This window comes from Anarhichas minor, unplaced genomic scaffold (genome assembly GCF_050575085.1).
Source record: "Anarhichas minor isolate MPS153535 unplaced genomic scaffold, ASM5057508v1 ptg000136l, whole genome shotgun sequence".
NCBI lineage: Eukaryota > Metazoa > Chordata > Actinopteri > Perciformes > Anarhichadidae > Anarhichas > Anarhichas minor.
Genome location: NW_027466582.1, coordinates 10,248,717 through 10,267,762, shown reverse-complemented (window position 1 = coordinate 10,267,762; position 19,046 = coordinate 10,248,717). Strand labels below are relative to the sequence as shown.

At 43.8% G+C, this 19,046-nt stretch overlaps 4 protein-coding genes across 5 annotated transcripts in view; 2 read left to right on the top strand and 2 right to left on the bottom strand.

Moving 5' to 3' along the window:
- Nucleotides 1-2,865, bottom strand: part of ppp2r5a (protein phosphatase 2, regulatory subunit B', alpha isoform) — a 28,071-nt gene extending 25,206 nt beyond the window's left edge. The window contains exon 1 of the mRNA XM_076083535.1: nt 1,720-2,865. Within this exon, the coding sequence (XP_075939650.1) occupies nt 1,720-1,867 (148 nt within the window). The 5' untranslated portion in view covers nt 1,868-2,865. The remainder of the gene's footprint in view (nt 1-1,719) is intronic.
- Nucleotides 2,866-3,529: 664 nt separating this feature from the next.
- dtl (denticleless E3 ubiquitin protein ligase adapter) lies at nt 3,530-9,281 on the bottom strand. Its single transcript, XM_076084517.1, has 15 exons — nt 9,230-9,281; nt 8,346-8,483; nt 8,154-8,246; nt 8,012-8,073; nt 7,621-7,741; nt 7,220-7,285; nt 6,934-7,049; nt 6,773-6,846; nt 6,563-6,669; nt 6,365-6,469; nt 6,002-6,114; nt 5,803-5,892; nt 5,527-5,650; nt 4,681-5,348; nt 3,530-4,287 (listed from the first exon to the last, which is right to left on the bottom strand). Exons 1-15 carry the CDS (start codon nt 9,279-9,281, stop codon nt 4,222-4,224), a joined length of 1,995 nt encoding a protein of 664 aa, XP_075940632.1. The 3' UTR covers nt 3,530-4,221.
- Nucleotides 9,282-10,007: 726 nt separating this feature from the next.
- On the top strand, nt 10,008-17,027 carry ints7 (integrator complex subunit 7). The gene is made up of 20 exons (XM_076083605.1): nt 10,008-10,195; nt 10,349-10,478; nt 10,817-10,963; nt 11,055-11,192; nt 11,288-11,334; nt 11,496-11,695; nt 11,928-12,050; nt 12,136-12,253; nt 12,384-12,518; nt 12,643-12,740; nt 13,163-13,402; nt 13,630-13,767; nt 13,935-14,141; nt 14,404-14,598; nt 14,814-14,917; nt 15,009-15,077; nt 15,508-15,640; nt 15,760-15,858; nt 16,242-16,427; nt 16,623-17,027. Exons 1-20 carry the CDS (start codon nt 10,102-10,104, stop codon nt 16,902-16,904), a joined length of 2,883 nt encoding a protein of 960 aa, XP_075939720.1. The 5' UTR covers nt 10,008-10,101; the 3' UTR covers nt 16,905-17,027.
- A 1,207-nt stretch (nt 17,028-18,234) lies between these two features.
- The window catches only part of lpgat1 (lysophosphatidylglycerol acyltransferase 1), a 30,913-nt gene continuing 30,101 nt past the window's right edge, over nt 18,235-19,046 (top strand). Inside the window, exon 1 of one of the 2 annotated variants that reach the window (XM_076083609.1) lies at nt 18,235-18,796. The gene's annotated coding sequence lies outside the window, so the exon portion shown is untranslated. The remainder of the gene's footprint in view (nt 18,797-19,046) is intronic. The other variant, XM_076083608.1, reaches the window with a different exon arrangement.

The window sequence follows — 19,046 nt, the reverse complement described above, 5'->3', positions numbered from 1 at the left end:
ACAATGCCAAATAGTTACTACACTGCAGTGAAATAACGTAAGCATGTCTAAGCACACAGGTTTAACTGCAGGAAGACAAAGGACAGGTAGCTCGTCAGGTGCATGCTGTTGCTATTTGAAAGACAAATATGACTGAAATAGATATATATGGAAGAGGTCAGATCGTTTTATGTATGACATGTTTAACAGCACAACACAAGTGGGTCCACCTTTGTTTTGGATTCATTACAGGTGCATAAAGCTGCCAGTTCTAGCCAATGCAATTTTCAAAAACACAAATGTATCTGCTGCCAAGTACCAAAAGCATTTTAATGAACTACAATGACCACAGATCATTGTCTCAGCTGAGACCAATTGAAAACAGCCAAGTATTAAATATATCACTACACTGGAGAAACAAACTGCCAACCTGCATCCAACACTGTGTATAGAGATACAACAAATATTGAAATACTTATTTGTGGTTAGGACAACCACACCCACACCCACACACACACACACCCACACACACACACACACACACACACACACACACACACACACACACACACACACACACACACACACACACACACACACACACACACACACACACACACACACACACACACGGACGGAAGTGCAGTACTACACTTGACAGGCAGGAAACAGACTCCTCGATCGGGCCTCCACCTCACATGCCGTCCTGGACTCTCCACCGCACTATTCTCAGGCCTAGTGCTTGCTGGTTGTCACTTACATCCATTCATAGTACGATGATATGAACACATGCGTCACTTCAGAGGAGCCCAGTGAAAGATGAGCTGTCAAAACTAACAAATCAAAAACCTGACAAGTAGTTCTCATTTTTTCCAGGTGGAGCATTGCGATACCTCTTACAAGGTATACCTTTCAGTCTTGTGAAGCGCTGGAATAAAACTGTAGTATTTTGAGTACGCTTTAGTATCACTCTTGGATCAAGTGGCTTGTTAGCTGCAGGCTACAAGTTCAAATTCTTAGACTTGCTTGGGTGGTTTGGATTGGCTCTGGGAATGAATGGGAATGAGTTAAGCCCGCTGTATGCTGCTTTGTTGAGGCCTTCCAGCAAAGATTGCTGAACCTTTCTTCAACTGTTATCTTCCCTATCAACACGCTCTACCAGCATCAACACACAGACCAATCACAGGTCTTGTGCTTACAGTTTCTCCCTTGTAGTCACTGTGTGTGTCCTCTACAACACCTTGCTGCAAAAGCATAAACCCCTCTTCATCACTCTTCGGATGTGCCTCTGCATGTCAATTCAGCCCAAACTGCTCCAGTGAGGCTACTCTGGGTGTCCAGAAAAATATATCTCGTAACTTGGAAGCTAGCACAAAGCAACTGTGATGCAAGGGAAGTAAAAACAAAAAAACATCCGTTGACAAAATGCAGTATTTTTGATGTAATGCACTTTGACACACAGTCGTGTATTTTTGTGTAAGGACTTGTGGTCAACTCTTGCAGCAAATAGATTGAAATGTTTGGAGATGTGTCCACAACTTTCACCAATAGTGGCCCAAGACTTGTGCGCAGTACTGTATGGAAACTGGAAAATATCTGCTAAAATGACCTTAATTCATGTTTGTTGCATGCCTGGTTATGGGCTACATGCTGGGTGTTATAGCTCCAGATCTAACAGTGAGTAATCACACACCGGTCATCACAGACAGGCTGTTCTAACCCTTCATCCTCTTACCGTACCTTTGAGCTGCGGCAGCGGCGACAGCTCCACCGGAGCGCTCTGTGTGCGGTACTGAGACGAGCCCTGGGATTTCCTCTGTTTCTGGGCCTTCCTCATGGACTTTCTCGTGAACCCGTCCACTTTCTCGGATGCGGAGATGGCCGACATTTTGAAGTGATGAAGACGTCCGATAAAAGCTATTTGTATCCCCTAGGACAAATGGAAGGTTTCCTCTTCTGTTAGCATTAGCACAAATAGCACAGAGCCAACTGCACGACCTGAAGCTCGTCTCCTGATCCACAAGTCTGGTGTTATTCTGTATGATCCAACATGGTCGCTCGGTATCGGGGGTTAGACCGTGTCCAAAGACTGCATCACACGGATATAACTAGTACTCTACAACACGAGGACAGTCTTCAAAACACGAACCAAAAAAAAGCTACAACAAACTACAACTCATGGCACTCCCCGGAGTCACAAACATAAGACAATTATGGCCTAACTTCCAAAAAATGCTGATGTGTTTTTTTTTTTTTTTACTGCTTTGTCATATTTGCACACTGTCTACCTGTTGGAAAACGTATTAAAGACATTGCCATAAAAACGTTGCCCAAATGAATCGTAAAGTCCCGACAGTAGCTAACTACTGTACTGCTAGCATGCCTAGCTAACGTTAGCTAGCGTTAGCTGGCGTGCTAAGATTAGCCGAGGTTTATGTGCGCCACTACGACAACAGTGTGCACCGCTGCCGAGGAGGAAAAGTTACAAAGGATAGTTGCCCCGTTAAATTCATGTAGTTCTTCAAGTCCAAGTCTTCCAGCGCTTCTATTAATCCTAGCTGGACTTCCGTTGGAGCGTATTTTTCCAGAAGAGTTCACGTTATCCTGCGATCGTCGAAGTTGAATTTCGCTCGACGACCGAAGTCTCGTTTAACGTTAGCACTTAAAAGTTAGCAGGGTCCACGTTCAGTCGACGTCGTCCCAGCTACCTTCATCATTGAATAAAGAGCAGTGGTTTCGTTTTCACGGCCTCAAAAGACACCGATTACTCAGAAGTACGACAAAATGTACTGGCCGTCGTGCCGTGTAGCCTAGGTAGCCATCAAAAACACTCCCAGTACAGTCGTTCAGACGTCGTCTGTCTCACTTCACTGTTCGCTCGACTGCAGAGCCTGACAGGTTGTACGTCATTGAGTGACGTCTCTAATGGCCAATCACAAGCGGAGAATTAAAAGACTGTAAACTTTTTAAACCAATCAAGTCCCGCAGAACGCGGGGCCCTGAACATGTGACTTGGGAAAACAAATATGTGACGGTGTACCAGTCGTTGTACAGTTGAACGAGTGGCAGCTGTAATAAGTATTCAATTAATTTTAATAATTATACTTATGTATATTGTTTGTGTATTTTAATCAGGGAAAGCAATCATCCATGTTTCATCTAACCAAAATTAAAAAAAATCGTGGGAAAGGAGATGATTATAAAATACTACTTTATAACTTTGATAAACAGAATAGAAGAATATACGTTAAAGTACATTAGTGGTTCAAACAGTGAGAAGCTTAGACGGCTATAAAAAGCAAGGAAGGTGTTCCATTTGCAGACTTTCCTGTTTCCTTTATTACGTACACCTCTACGTCCTAACTCTCTATACGCCTAAATGTATTCAAATAAAAACTATGTGCAACCTGCGAAGGCTTTGTAACTACTGCAGTTAATTATTAGTCATGACATTAGTCACTTGAGTCTCACCAAGCACTCCTTATCACACAAACACATGAATCACACTGATAAAATGCAAGCAATGCCATACGCATTGAAACATCTTTTGAATTTAATAAAATCTGACCACAGCAAATTTGCATCAATGAAATACAAAAGAACCAAGCAACAATCATTTGTTATTTTGTACATATAAACAACTTAAGCATTAGTTCAAGAAATAACATTTTGCAGAATTTGATTTGGGTAAGATTGAAAGAAAAAACAATTAAACCCATACATGCAATAAATAAACTTTGTGACGTTCATAAAACTACTCAAAGATGTGGATCAAATAAATTGTATTTTTTAAGAAGAATTTAAAATGTTCGTATTTGCAGACAAACATTTTCCTCTGCACTTGAGGATTAATACCTGGTTGAACTTCATTAACTGTGTTCTTGTATTAAACACTAATGTATACCTTGAAGTTGTCAGTTTTGAGTAAAATGAATGATTTACTCACCAAAACATACAACATTTTTTTCAACCAGAGATTGTGTACAGCACAAGAAGATTGTGCAGCTGGCAACTGCAAAACCCATTTCCCAATTCAAATAAAAAAAACAGCCTCTTGGGATTTGAAAACTGCAGCATCAATTATTTAGAATGACTGTTTTGTCAAACTATGCAGCCCAGGCTCATGTAATCTGGATTTACATCAGTCTTCTTAGAGGCTTATTGTCTGTCAGTTCAGGTTAAAAACACTCAAATAAAAAAATCTATCTTTTCAAACAGAAGCACAAAGCATCTGACTGTGTGTCACTCCAGAGCCCTTCTTGTGAAATACACGGAGATTTTCTTCATGGTTTGTGGTGAGCGGATGGTCTGGAAAAACAAGACACAAAAAAATGGTGAACTGCAATATTAATCTTCATAGCTATAAAGCATCCCCATGCACGTAAGCATGAGAAACGATAAGGAGGGTCAGGCCTCAATTACCACACAATCATTCTGTGCTGGTTGACAGATTGTTACGTTTGGACAGAGTTGGGCTAGCAGTTTTCCCTGCTTTCAGTCTTCAGGCCAAGTTAAGCTAACATGCAGCTAGTCAGATAGTGCTTATCCTAAAATAACTTCATTATTCCAGTCTTCCACAATCCAACAGCTGTGTCAAAGACATTTCTATCCTGACAAGGTGCTCTACATGATAGACTAACACTAACTACTGAGAAAAGGTAAAAGCTGGTTAACTTCTGAAGCAGAGATTTTTGTGCTTACCGGTGAAACTGGTGTCTTGCCTTCTTGTTTCTTAGAGGCGCCGGGGCTTCTGGGAGTACCGGGGCTTCTGGGAGTACCGGGGCTTCCTTGACCTTTCCTCATCTTTTGGCCCATCTCTGACAACCAGTCCTTTTCTCTGGGAGAGCAGTTCTCCTTGCCCGTCTGTCTCGGTGAGACTTCCTCGTTGTCCTCTGTGCGACAGTCCGTTTGTAGCCGGCTCTCTTGAGCAGGGCAGCAGATCCCAGACAGGACCCGGCTTCTCTTGGCCGCAGGGTAGAGTTCAGTAACACAGTCGCACTGTTCTGCGCCCTCACAGCCGGCAGATGCTCCGTCACCCGTCTCCAGCCTGCGCTTGGCCCGTCGTTCTGTGGGAGAGGTGGTGCTGCTCGCCGGGCTCTGGGGACACGGGCTCAGCACCCTGCGGGCCAGAGGGCTGAGCTGACCCGGAGACCCACAGCTCGGGGATAACCACTGTTTGATAGAAGATGGCGTTCTCTGGCGAACAGCAGCCGTAGCACCCTGTGAAGGGATGGGTGAGGTGGTGCTGGAGGGCAGAGGCAAGGCAGCTCCACTGGGAGCACAGGCAGCCAGCTGGGGGGACGCCAAGCCTCCAAGACTCTCCGTCCTCTGGTTCTTGGCAGGAGTTGTTTCAGCTCTGATTGAATGCCCTTCACAAAAGCAGAAGTCCTTGTTAGTTCACCGTGAATACTTTGAATGATACATTTTGCATTCCTGGGCAGGACAGCAGTGATTTATGACAAAGTAAGGAAACAAAAGAATACAACAGCCATCAAAATACATTGTATATATTGTTAGAAGGTGGTTCATGATAGTAGTAATGTTTACTTGAGGGAGCTTTAGGACGTGCCCAACCCACGAGGTTGGCCTCTCCCACTGAAGATTGTGCTCCATCCATCTCCCGGTGAAGCCTCCAGATCCGTACAGTGTGGTCATCAGAACAGGAAGCAATCTGCAAACAGAGCAGTCGGGATTAAAGGAAATTTCATCCATCTTCCCAGCCTATTAAAACAGCTCAGCACCACAGCAGGGAAACACAAAAACCTCGGGATCATACTCGGAGTCCTTGGAAAAACCAGAAACATAATAGTTTTGTTGGCTTACCTTCGTAAAATCGGTCGGGCACCAAGCAACAGATGTCACTTCCTCGCTATGGCCTTGAAGCATCATGGGAGGTTGTTTAGGATCAGAGATCTGAAATGTAAAATTAGACGCAAGTTGCTAAAATACACCATCACAATCACCCTAAAACATTACAAATGCTACAACATTTTAACATGGCAACAGAAAACAGAGACGGTACCTTCCAGACGTATGCGTTATTGTCACTTGAACCACTGGCCAAGAACTGGTCATCTGGGCTAATAGTGGACTTTACATAAAATGAGGAGTTCTGGTGGCCACTGAAAACAGCCACTGTGGAGGGAAACAAAACAGCAATATGAGAATCACTTGATAAAAGTTACATTCAGAGTCAGGACTTCATATATTTAAAGCTCTGACTTTAAGATATTAGAATATGTTTGTGCAAGCACACAAAATCCCTGCATCTCTACACTTCCTCTGTCAAACAGTGCATCTAGTGATATGCAATTAATTAAATTAGGGATTAACTGTAAAATATCCATTTTGGAACAGATACACAATATCTGGAGTCCTTGTTCACCTGGAGTCGTTTTCATTCCGCTGACGTTGAACATGTAGATACTATCATCGGTACAGTTACTTATGACGTTGGATCTCGTGGAGTCTAGAACGAGTCCAGAATAACCTGCAACACATGCAAAACATACAATCAGCTACTTATGGTAATTTGCATATTTCAGGTAAATAGGACAAAAGGCAGTTTTTGTACAAAACTAACCCAGTCGCATGCGCATGCAAGAACCCGGGTACGGGTACGTCTGCAGGGGAACAGGATCCTGACGGAGTGCGGTGTAGTTCTTCCTCAGATCCCACATCTTGATCACACTGGTTCAGATGCAACAGAAAATGTATTTGAACCATGTACTTCTATTTGTCATTTTATACTGGCTTGCTGCGTATTAGAAACAAGAAACAGTTTGTTTATTACCCATCAACAGCCCCAGAAGAGATGAGGGTGTGCTGATCCCGGAACAAAACCACCGTGACACTCTGCTGGGTATCCTGCAAGAGAGACGAGGCGCTCAGCGATCGGACTTCCTTTTGAGCAGCCCTACCGCTCACTTCATTAACGTTGTGGAAGAAACTCACCACACTGGGAGCCATGCCACGTGTGCTGCTCCGCCTCTTCTTTGTTTTGGCGGGAGCGTTGGTCTCCGCTTTGTTATGAGCGCCACTGATCTGTTTCACCTGCCTGTAGAAACCATCTGAGAGGAGGACACGAACGCATAAGATACCCGGACTAATCTTTATGCATTTTCCCCATGAGGCCTAATATTTCAATACAGTTTAGAAATTAACATTGGGTCTGACAAAACACTAAATATCAACACAATACAAAAACAAAACCGGTGAAATTGAAATGTCTAATCGATACCTTTTTTGCTGCACCTGGTGTCCCAGACCATAATATTTCCATCTCTGCCCCCAGTACAGAACACAGCTGTTTAATAGAAGACAAAGCATCAATAGTGCGTACAACAAAACATCATTAATGCAAAATATATCATATTTAAATGAAAAATGTCCCATGTAAATACAGTGTATTTTCTTGATTTTTAAATCCAATTATTCATCTTGGCAATTACGTATATGACTGGTTATATTAAAGCAACAACAATAGGTGAGAGTGTATGTCAACATTTCAATAAATAACAGGCTGTCAAAGCCACAACCTCCAATGTCACACCACCAACACAGTGATTTCTTGAGTCTTTTGAGAGAAAACGGGGAACGAAATACACCCCAGAAACTGTATTTGGTGACTTTATAGTGTACCTTTCTCCCAGGGTGTGAATGCAACAGACTTGAGGCTACAGAGGTGACCCTTGAAGCTGCCCAACAGCTCCCCTGAGTTCACGTCCCACAGCCGCGCCATCTGATCACCAGCAGCAGTCACCTAAGAATGACCAATAACATGTATTTTAAACAAGGCTGCATTTGTTAGAAAAGGGAGTTTTCAAGTTGCTTTAAATGCTGCAATACAAACAGGAGGAGATAATGAGGAAATACAAAAAGTCACGAACAAAATAAAACCAGACAATTATCAATGAATGCGTCAACAATATCTGTGTAAAGACGTATTGATGCCTAACGCATTTAAAAGATGTTACTGACATTATGATTCATAGATGACTAATAATATTGCATGCATTAGAATTGAACTTACCAAGTGAGGCTCCCCCGGTACCCAGGCTATGTCAAAGACAGCATTCTCATGAGCCAGCCATTCTGCAGACATTCACACACCATTAGTCCCATATTTCCTAATAACAGAAGTGCTGTGAATTAAACTAATCCTTCACACATACCTTTAAGGAGTGGCTTTTCCCGGCTCTCTGTGTTGTAGATCCTAACGATGCCTTCTTCATTAGCCGCTGCGAGGACGTTCTGCATGTGCCCCGCTGAGGAGAGACACACCCCGTTAGATGGATGAACGGCAACAGCTCCTCGCTCTGTTGTGTGTAATCTGAGGATTATGTGGAATTGTTTGGGTGGGTTACCAGAGGAGAAAGCCAATCCAAACGGCGGCACAGGGTCGCCCAGGTTTCCATAGGAGATGTGTTCATCGTGCCGGACGCACTCGAAGCCTCCCAGCAGAGAGCTCAGAGGGTACCTGGGCCGGGGGTCCACGGGCAGGGCTGAGGAGATCAGAGAAGAAAGTACATGTAGTCAGACACTGTACTAAAACTAGTAGCAATACTGATACTTCACCTATCTAATGGCTGCAGTTACTTACCATTTTACAGGCTATGAATTGACATTTACTTCTCAGTTTTAAAAATCTGTAATTAATGGCTTGGGCAGTAACTCAATATGATCATTAATCAATGTTCATTGGCATTTTATCGTAGTGTTAAAATCGTTTCACCACATTCTGTTATCCAAATTGTTGTATTTACAAACAGATTAGAATGTATATCTGAAAAAAGTAGTCACTGAAGGGCTTTCTTCAGATGTTAGGAGTTATAATGCGTAACAGTAGAGCGTCAGTTCCTTTTTATCATATGATTGGGCCTAACTTACATTTTATATGTTGTGGTCGCTATTGTAAAAATGTAATTATTAATATGGTGATATTGACACACTGGAGAAGCGGGTTTTTACGCTTTTTAATGCAACATCACGTTTAATGTTCGCTCTTAAACTAACGTTAGTTTGAGCTAATTTATTATACTTATAATTATACTGCCATGGGAACAGAAACAGCACGGGACCAAAGATCCAACTAAACTACGGTGTTTTTTTACCACAATTAACATGAAACATTGAGGTAAACTTACATTACCCTTGATGTTAACCTAGCATAAGTCTAGATAGCGCTATAAACTACAGGGCAACACCCGAAAAGCTCCCCAAATATCCGCAAACACACTGATTATCTCACCATTAAACCTTCGTCTGCCAGCTCCTCTGTTGATTATTGAGCGGAAAAGCATCCCTGTGCCCTACACTCCACTGGAGGACGATCTGAAATAATATTCAATAACACGGAGACGTTTGTCAGATTAGCTGGAGGTCTTTTTCCGTGAGCTGATGCTGTTGCTCTTCTTTCCCGCGAACAGATCGTCTGAACACAGGATTGAATTCCCCGCTAAACAACGTTACGAGCTCCCATTGGTCGAAAGAGCCGCCTCACGAGCGTCACATCCGCGTCCTCACGAGCGTCACATCCACTTCCTTCCTGACGGGGTTCTGTAAAGTTTACCATAATAACTACCAACGGATCAGTATTTTAATTTATTGCCTACATTTTCTGTTAATATATAATTGTATAATATCGCATTTGTCTTCCTTTTTTAAATGTATTATATTACAGTTCTCCTTTGTCCGGCTACCATGTTGAATGTATGTATGTAATGTCATCCATCTGTCATTATGATGCTAAATTGTTTTCTAATTTGTCTAAATGTCACATGTTGTAAGTGTTGATTTCTACAATAAAAACAATGGCCCAGTACACTGAAGCACTCATGTTAGTGCAGCATTATTAATACTGGATCATTGTTGTATTATTGCAAGCAGTACTTAAACACTGAATTTATTCAAGGTAATTTTAGATACTAAGAAAGTTGGCTTCAAAATGTAATGAGTTACGAGCGCTTTATTGTGAAAACCAAAACTAGACCAGAAATGTTGCTGCTACAACATCCGGTTTGAGTGTGTCTAGTTCGCCGCCTGTATACATGAAATGCTAACGGCTCATGGGTGCTGTCAAGACTGTTTTTTGTTTCTGGTGATAAACACAACTAACCAATAATGTCGCTGTCAACTGCACGGTCTTTCTTATCAGAGGCTTGTTATGGCGAACAAGAACTTGATGCCAATTCCGCTCTCATGGAGCTGGACAAAGGTACGTAAGCTAGCTTGCTAACACGTTAGCATCGGTTGTAGTCTGATCCTGTGTGTTGTGTATTCTCTCCATGTGTTGGTTTTTGCTCAATGTTACTGTCGAAATGAGACCTCCCTGCCTTTGTTGTGACCTGTGACAATGCTTCCATCCCAGGGCTGCGGTCGAGTAAGCTGGGCGAGCAGTGTGAGGCTGTGGTGCTCTTCCCAAAACTCTTCCAGAAGTACCCGTTTCCCATCCTCATCAACTCTGCTTTTCTGAAGCTAGCAGACCTCTTCAGACTCGGGTATGGATGCTTCACGTGGTATTAAGACAAATAGCTCATTGACAAAATGTGAATGCTTTCCAATTCTGATTATAACTTATCTTCAAACTGCCATATGTACAGTTGTCAGTTTGTTAGCTACAACAGGTCAAAAGTAAAGCAGTCTATGACAAGATTAAAACAGCAATAAATCTAAATATTACACTCACCTCTCAATAATATACAAAACAATTAAACTGCACCGCAAACTACATCCTGAAAGTACGCTTATTAACGTGTGTATGGCGTGTTGTTAGTTAAACTGGTTTTATTGTGGCACAGATCCCTCTGTTTATAAAAACTTGTTGCTCTGATTTCAGGAACAATTTTCTGCGCCTCTGTGTGCTGAAAGTAACTCAACAAAGCGAGAAACATCTGGAAAAGATCCTCAACGTCGACGAATTTGTCAAAAGGGTGTTTTCAGTCATCCACAGCAACGACCCTGTGGCCAGAGCCATCACTCTGAGGTAATAACCGCGTAACGCACCAACATCTGGTAACGTTGTACTACTCTACAGACCCAGAGAGGATGAATGACGCCTTTTTGTTTCTGTTCAGGATGCTTGGTAGTTTGGCCTCTATCATCCCAGACAGGAAGAACGCCCACCACAGTATTCGCCAAAGTCTGGACTCCCATGACAATGTGGAAGTAGAGGCAGCCATATTTGCTGCTGCAAGCTTCTCTGCACAGTCAAAGTAAGGGAAAGTGTTGCCTCACCTGAGCTGTTGTGCATATATACATGGGATGATGTTTTGTATACGATACATTTCGTGTGTTTTTCTTTTTTCAGAGACTTTGCAGCGGGGATTTGCAACAAAGTCAGTGAGATGATTCAAGGTAAAAAATCTATTCAATACTTAAAAGGTCATGAGGGGATATTCTGTGAATACATATTTTATGTAATCCACAAAGCCCTCATGGATGTCCAGCAGGTGTTCGTAGACTTGTTTTGTCTTCTGTGTATTGACCGTCCTCTTGCACTCATTTCTCAACCTCAGGGTTGGACACTCCAGTGGATCTGAAGCTGAAGTTGATCCCCATGCTGCAGCACATGCATCACGACGCCAGCTTGGCCTCCAGCAGCAGAGAGCTCCTGCAGCACCTGGTGAACTCGTACCCCTCCACCCCCATGGTCATCGTCACCCTGCACACCTTCACCCAGCTGGCTGCCTCCTCCCTCATCGACATCCCAAAGCAGGTAAAACCATGACAGAGCTGTGCCTCATTGTTATAGGTTAGGTACTGTAGTGTGACGTTCACACATAGAAATGTATACCTTTGACGTTTGGCTGTTAATCAGATGGATGTCAGGAGACATCGTAGTCTTTTATATGTGCAGTACACAATTGAGCCACACGAGGGATCCTAAATGTTTGTATTGGTCTGATCACTGTAGCCCACTTTACATTTAATCTAATATTAATATACAGTTGCAGCTCCTCCTTCAATACCTGAAAGGCGACCCGAGAAAAGCCGTGAAGAGACTCGCAATCAATGACCTGAAGCTTTTGGCTAAAAAGGCCCCTCACCTCTGGATCAGAGAAAACACCCAGGTAGAGATTCAGAGTCTGACTCTGCAGTGTTGTCTTGATGGAGGTTTAAACTCTGCAGGTAATCTACTGTGTTTCATCTCCGCAGACCCTGTGTGAATGTGCCTTGTCCAGCCCTTACAGCAGCTTGAAGCTGGGGATGTTGTCGGTCCTCTCCACCCTCTCTGGAACAATAGCAATCAAGCAGTACTTTGATAACTTGACAGGTTGTGTTCACTTTTAAATACAAAGACCAAAGCATTCCTTATGTAAAACATGTATTTTTGCTGCTGATTCTGTTGTGAAGAAGGGATCAGCTCTAGACTGATGGGCGCTCCTCTCAAACATTCCTCTCAGGTGGCTCTTCGGTTCCCCCCCGGCTCACTGACCTGGTTAAACTGGCACAGGAATGCTGTTATCATAGCAACCTGGCAGTGGCTGCTCATGGGGTCATAGTGCTCTCAAACATCGCCATTTCCTGTCCAGAAAAAGGTGAGTTACAGCAAATAGATATTTAGCTAATTAGGTATTCTTCTAATCAACAGCTTTTGCTCACTTCTAACCCGCTGATGTTTGCTCTTAAGGCTGAAAGTGTTGCTGTGTTTCTCCTCCTCAGATATAGTGCAGCTGGAGCAGGACACAGTTCTGGGAGTGGAGTCCCTTCTGATGCTTTGCAGTCAGGACAGCAGTCCCAGCGCACAGGCCACGCTCAAAGTAAGACCACTTCAGAGCCACGGCAAAGGGCTTTGATTGGATGAATAGGGATGGGTACATTTGGTATGTGTTTGTATCACATAGTACAGAAGGCTGTCACCTTCTGTAAAGTTGCATCAAATGCCCAATAATTTAGTTTACTTATTCTTTGATCAGAAAGTTTCTGATTTAACTGCTTGTGTTGGTAAAACAGTTTAGCCTCGTTCGTGTTCATCTCTAACATCTGATGGAAAAATGACTGCAAAATGATTTTTGGAGCCTTGCTCATTAACAGTGACAGCCATAAGACCAGCACACGTTTCCTAAACTCACTGTCATCCACCTCCTGGAAATGTAAATGATTGTGTTGACCGTCATCCATCCCGTCTCTACATCATGAGTTAGTCACACCCATTCTTCTACTTCCCTTTTTCCAACCCTAGACAGCCCTCACCTCGTTGGTCAAACTGCTGAAAAGTCGCCCGCATCTCAGCCAATCGGCGGTGGACTTCCTGCTCGGCCAGCTCCACTTGTCCTGCGACTCCTCTCGCGTTCTCATGTGCCACGCTCTGGCCGCCATCGCCACCCACCTGCCGGTGCTGGGCGACGGCATGCTGGGAGATCTGGTGGACCTCTACAGAGTGGCCAGCCACTCCTCCACTGACAAGCAGCAAGAGCTTCTGGTGAGAGATTGTGCCCGAGTCAGACATCAGTAGATGAAAGAGTTAAGGGACTCATAGCAGCATGTATCTATGTTCTGCATATGCAAACCTATTTACAATTAGAACTAGAACTTGTTTTTTTACTGCTAACCCACAACTATGTTTAAATAGCTGACATGCTCTCGTATTTATACTTGCATGTCTCTTTGGGATTTCAACGCTCATCCTTCCCACGGCGATTGCTGCAGGTTTCCTTGGCAACAGTGATTTTTGTTGCCAGCCAGTCGTCTCTGTCGGCCGAAGTGAAGACCGTCATCAAACAGCAGCTGGAGAACGTCGCTAACGGCTGGACGGTGTACCGCATCGCTCGACAGGCCTCACGCATGGTAATCTCTTCTGCTCGTGCTTAACCAGACCTACACTGTAAAAAGTATTTTTGTTGAGCTGCTAAATGCCTCGCGAGGCAGAAGCATCCATTTGTTCGAAGCCACAGAGATGGCGCCGCCAAATACCTGCGCCTGAAACATAATGGAGTATTACCGTTGATCTGCAGGGGTGCCACGAGTTCTCCAGCGAGCTGTACCAGAGTCTGCGGACCCGCGTGGCGTCGGAGCACTTCTACTTCTGGCTGAACAGCTTGAAGGAGTTCTCCCAGGCGGAGCAGTGCCTCAGTCACGTGGAGGACGGAGACTACAGCGGAGCCATGACCGCCATCGCCGAGGCCCTGCGCTCCTACCAGAAGGGCATCGCTTCCCTCACGGTCGGTTAACTTTCAGGCCTCTGCGTGTCAAAAATCATGAATACAATCCCTCCTTCTGCCTCACTAATGGAGGAGATTAAAAGCTGCTGATACTCAGTCTGGAGAGTATTGTAATGAAGCTGATTTCACAGCATCTCAATTTATTAATGGATTAAGTCACCTACCACCTGATTGTATCTCGTTAGGTCGACTCAACGAGACACCGTGACGCCGGTCAGCTGTCGTGTTTATGTGCTGTGATCTGATTAATCCCTCCCTCCAGGCCGCCAGCACTCCTCTGAGCCCGCTCACGTTCCAGTGCGAGTTCATCAAGCTGCGCATCGACACCCTGCAAGCCCTGTCGCAGCTCATTTGTACCTGCAACAGCTTAAAGACCAGCCCTCCTCCCGCCATCGCCACCACCATCGCCCTCACCTCAGGCAATGACCTGCAGCGGTGCGGCCGCATCGCCATGCAGGTAAAACACTGATGCAGTCACGTTGTAACGTGCCGCAGCACACCACATACTCGCCAAATCGCTAGATGGCATAAATTTCTCAACATTTAGGGGATTTGACACGTATTGTTAACTAGGACCTAAACTTAATTAGAAGAGATGAGATGATTAATAGCCCGGGTGTCCAAATGTAGTTAATGATCAAGCCTCTGCCTTTCTTCTTCTTCTTCCCCCAGATGAAGGTGTGCATGGATGAGTTCAGAAGTCTCGCAGCTCGCTACGCTGATCTCCACCAGTCGTCGTTCGACGCCGATTATGCCACCCTCTGCAATGTGGAGCTGTATCCTCAAACGTGCCTCAGTCACCTCACACGTTTCTCTGTTTTGACTACCCTGGTTACTCCGCTGTATCTTTAACTGTCTGCTGCTCAGGCAACAACAGAGCTGTTTGCTGGTCTCCCATGTCATAGAAGCGCTGATACTGGACCCACAGGCTGCAAGGTGAGAGCTGCTGTAGTCCACAAAGCTGGAACAATTATTCATGGTGGAAATTTTCAAATGAAATGTTGAGGCACAAGGCCACCTTTAGCATCTGTAAGCTACAAAGCAGAGGTGTTCGACGACCTCGGATGAGACCAAAATAATGTTTGATTTCTCTGTTCTCCCTCTCTTCCTGCATATTAAACCTTTTAAATGTTTCATATTGAGAGAAATGCCATCCTGTGTTAACCAACTACAGCATGATGTAGGCTTTTTCTGTAAGCTGCACATTTGCTGTAGATGACAACGTAATGAGAGTAAATTTAATTTGATAAAAAAGATGTACTTGAGTGTTTTCTATTGACAGTGCTTTGCCATAACATGCATCCCTGCAGGCTTCCTCCTGGCAGTCATGTCTGTAACAGATCGTGTCTCTCTTTCTGTAATCTAGCTTTCAGGAGTACGGCAGCCTGGGCTCGGTCCAGACCGAGAGTGAATATGAGCGCCGGATGATGTCTGTCTTCAGTCGTGTGTTGGAGGAAGTGGAGGGCCTCACCCAAAAACACCCTCCTGTTTCACACCTGGTAAATCCCTTGTGATCACATTACTTATGCTGACAATTTAGCTGCAAGGTGTCCAGAAGTGCAGATGACAGACAAACGCTCTGCTCTAATAATGTCAATAACTTGTTGTTGTTCTGCAGCATACAGGTTGTCTCTGTGATGCCGTCATAGCTTTGCTCAAGGTCCCGCTGTCTTTCCAGAGGTATTTCTTCCAAAAGCTCCAGTCAACGAGCATTAAGGTACAGTAACAAACTTTATGTTCACTTTAATTAGAAAAGCACAACAAATGAACGTCCCAATTTACAACGATAGATGCCAAACAGATTGTAAAACTTTAGAGACAATAGAGAGCTCCCTGTACTACTTTCTATTACTAATGTATGATTTATCTCCTGATGAGATAAATAAATGCAGTACACTTTTAAACTTACTCTTTGTGTAGTTTTATTACATTTACATATCCTCGGGGCAACACTAATTACAAAAGGAAGAATGTGAAAAGCCACACCCTCATGACAGATAACGTTTTTCAACATACTGTACAGTTGCAGCTTCATACAACAGTCTCTGTTTAGCTCTCTTAAAGCTGACTGATGTACTTCCTTTTACGAAAAATGTCCAGCTTGCCCTCTCTCCTTCCCCACGAACGCCGAGTGAACCGATCCTAGTGCAGAGCAGCCAGCAGCTGACTCTGAAGGTGGAGGGGGTGGTGCAGCACGGTTCAACGCCAGGACTCTTCAGGAAAATCCAGTCTGTCTGTCTCAATGTCACTTCAGTCCTCCAGAGCAAGACAGGACCTGACTACAAGGTATCTAGTGTTTGCCTTCCTCTCTGGTTAATGCTCAGATAGGGTGTTCTTAATCCGTACAAACAGTGTAAACACAGCTGAATGCTGTATTTATCCACAGATCACACTGCTCTGATGTTTGCACTCGCATTTGTTGCCGTCTTGCTGCTCCAATGATAATAAGACCGACTCCCATATTCGTCCTTTCCCTTTCAGGTTCCACTCGACACTAAGACCAATGAGATTGAGCAGCAGGTAGAACCCCACAACGACTACTTCAGCACCCAGTTCTTGCTGAACTTCTCCATCTTGGGCACTCACACCGTCACCGTGGAGGCCTCCGTGGTGGACGAGAGCGGCATCGAGTGGAAGACCGGGCCCAAGACGACGGTGTTGGTCAAATCCCTGGAGGACCCGTACTCCCAGCAGCTCCGCCATCAGCTGCAGCAGAGTGGAACTCAGCCGGCTCCACAGAGGAGTGCATACGCTCGCTTCTAGCGAAACGTCCTCTCAGCGCCTCAGCGTTAGAAACAGTTTTAGCTATATTGTTGTTGACCTGTTTTGTAGCGACTGAATATGTACATACTTTTTCAGTGATTAAAAGACCAGATTTAATTTTAACGCTGCATATTGTGTGTAATCCTTCCGAGGTAATATTAACCAGGTGTAAAGGACGCTCTGTAATGCAGATTGACGGTACACCCAAAGGATCTAACGTGTCATCTATTCTATACTACATGAAGTGTAACACCATAAAGAGCCATCAGGGGGCAGAACATGGTCATTAAATGGACATCACTGTCTAAAGAGTACTAACATCTCTAATGTAAATTTCAGACATGTCTGAATAACAACTTTAATACATCAGCATTTAGACTTTTTGATTAGATAGTTGCACGTGTTTGTTCCTACAGTGTAACGTTTAATATCAACCTGTAGAATTATGACCTTAAACTTTTCATATATCCGCCGACTTTACTCTGAAGTTCCAAACTAGCTTCAATTCCAACATATAACATAACACAAAATGTATGCAAACTCCAATAACCCACGCGTTTTCCGGTTAAAATGTAACTAAATTCAACGATTTTAACGGTGAACTCGCGCATGCACACTGGTGACGTAACCTGAAAAGAACTCTGTCGGTAATGAGTCCGGATGATTTAAAATGAAGTCATAGGATACAGTCACTGGATTAGGAAAGTGTTCTTGTTTATGAATACTGAAACAATGAGCACTTGACATCAGAGTCTGCGCACTTAACCGCTACAAGCTGGCGTCAGGTGAACTGACACGAGCGTCAAGTGAGAAAGAATTAAAATAAAAGTTACGTACCTTGTTTTCAAAATAAAACGTTTTGCTGAACATAGACTGTACATTTCCATACCACATTAAAACCAAGGAAATACAGTTTTAAATCTTACATAATATTGAAAGTTAGTCTAAGCTAATTCAGAGAATGGATTTATTCAGATGATCCTTTAACGCTAAGAAACATTTCCATTATTGCCTTTCTTAATTGCAGACTAACTAATTTTCCAATTTGTACAATATGTATGTATTCGTTTTCCCTCTTTATGTCAAGATGTATTGATGTAATTTTCCAATGCTGGTCATTCTTCACACTGTATCACGTTGGATAATTTAATTGTGTTTTATGGAACTCACTATTTAAGTTCCATATTAAGTGATGAAGGTCTTGCATTATCATACACATACGGGTCATATTATATGTCGTTATTATGTATTCAGTATTTGCGACACCTTCCTACATTTGACGCTTTTATTTTGAAGGTAATGAGGACTCACTTCCGTTCGTGCTCTTCTGATCTTTTGTGTACAGTGGCGCTGTGTGACTCGAGGTCTGGAGGAAGATAACGGGTGCTATACCAGCCTATAAACTAAAACATCGCTGTTCTTTGCACTTGATGTTCCTATGTCGGTTACAGTTTGCGTCCTTATAACCAGCTGCGGTGATTCCAAGCCCGGCCCAAACCGCCTCTCGTCCACACTCGCAGATGGGAGCCTAGTAGCTAGCTGAAATTGACGAAGACGATGATGATGATGCATCAGTGGAATTATCCCAGTGTCTCCGACTGAGATGGAGCCAGCGACGCTCAAGTGGAGCTGCTTGCTAGCTAGCTAGCGAGCTAACGGTGCCCGGTTCACTGTTACCGAGCAGCTCTGGATTACGTGAGCTAGATGGGCGCTACTGCAGCTCGTTGCAACGTTATCAGACATTTACACCCATGAGAGACACTGACCATGTCGACTAGCACATGATGCTAACGTAACTGTTAAAGGTTAGCTACACGTGACAGGTTTTATCTCATTTTCAACCATTAGATACATCTCTGGCCGTCCTTGGGTGCTTCAGTTACATTAATTGGGTGAGTATAAGCCACCAGATTTTTGAATTACAGGGTCTGACTATAGTCTGGATGAGGCGCTTTGCAGCAGCCCCCCAGACATCCTCGTTCACGTTTGGTGTTGTCTCCTGAAATACCCGAATACTTCAGTTTGTTAGCTGTATCTGTCATTTGTGTCAGTGTGTTTTCGCCATGGTGTTGCAGTCCACGGGTTGTCACACCCGAACATATCTCCTAACATCTGTTCCCGTTATGCTAACTCAGCTGCTAG

Excerpts from the sequence above, each read along its gene's own strand:
- dtl (XM_076084517.1), bottom strand. The coding sequence starts at position 9,281 with ATGCTTTTCCGCTCAATAATCAACAGAGGAGCTGGCAGACGAAGGTTT. Across the intron at positions 7,050-7,219 it reads CACCAGGTGCAGCAAAAAAG|ATGGTTTCTACAGGCAGGTG; the intron begins GTATCGATTAGA and ends TCCTCCTCTCAG. Across the intron at positions 5,651-5,802 it reads GCCCGACCGATTTTACGAAG|ATTGCTTCCTGTTCTGATGA; the intron begins GTAAGCCAACAA and ends CTCTGTTTGCAG.
- ints7 (XM_076083605.1), top strand. The coding sequence starts at position 10,102 with ATGTCGCTGTCAACTGCACGGTCTTTCTTATCAGAGGCTTGTTATGGC. Across the intron at positions 11,193-11,287 it reads AGCTTCTCTGCACAGTCAAA|AGACTTTGCAGCGGGGATTT; the intron begins GTAAGGGAAAGT and ends TTCTTTTTTCAG. Across the intron at positions 11,335-11,495 it reads AGTCAGTGAGATGATTCAAG|GGTTGGACACTCCAGTGGAT; the intron begins GTAAAAAATCTA and ends TCTCAACCTCAG.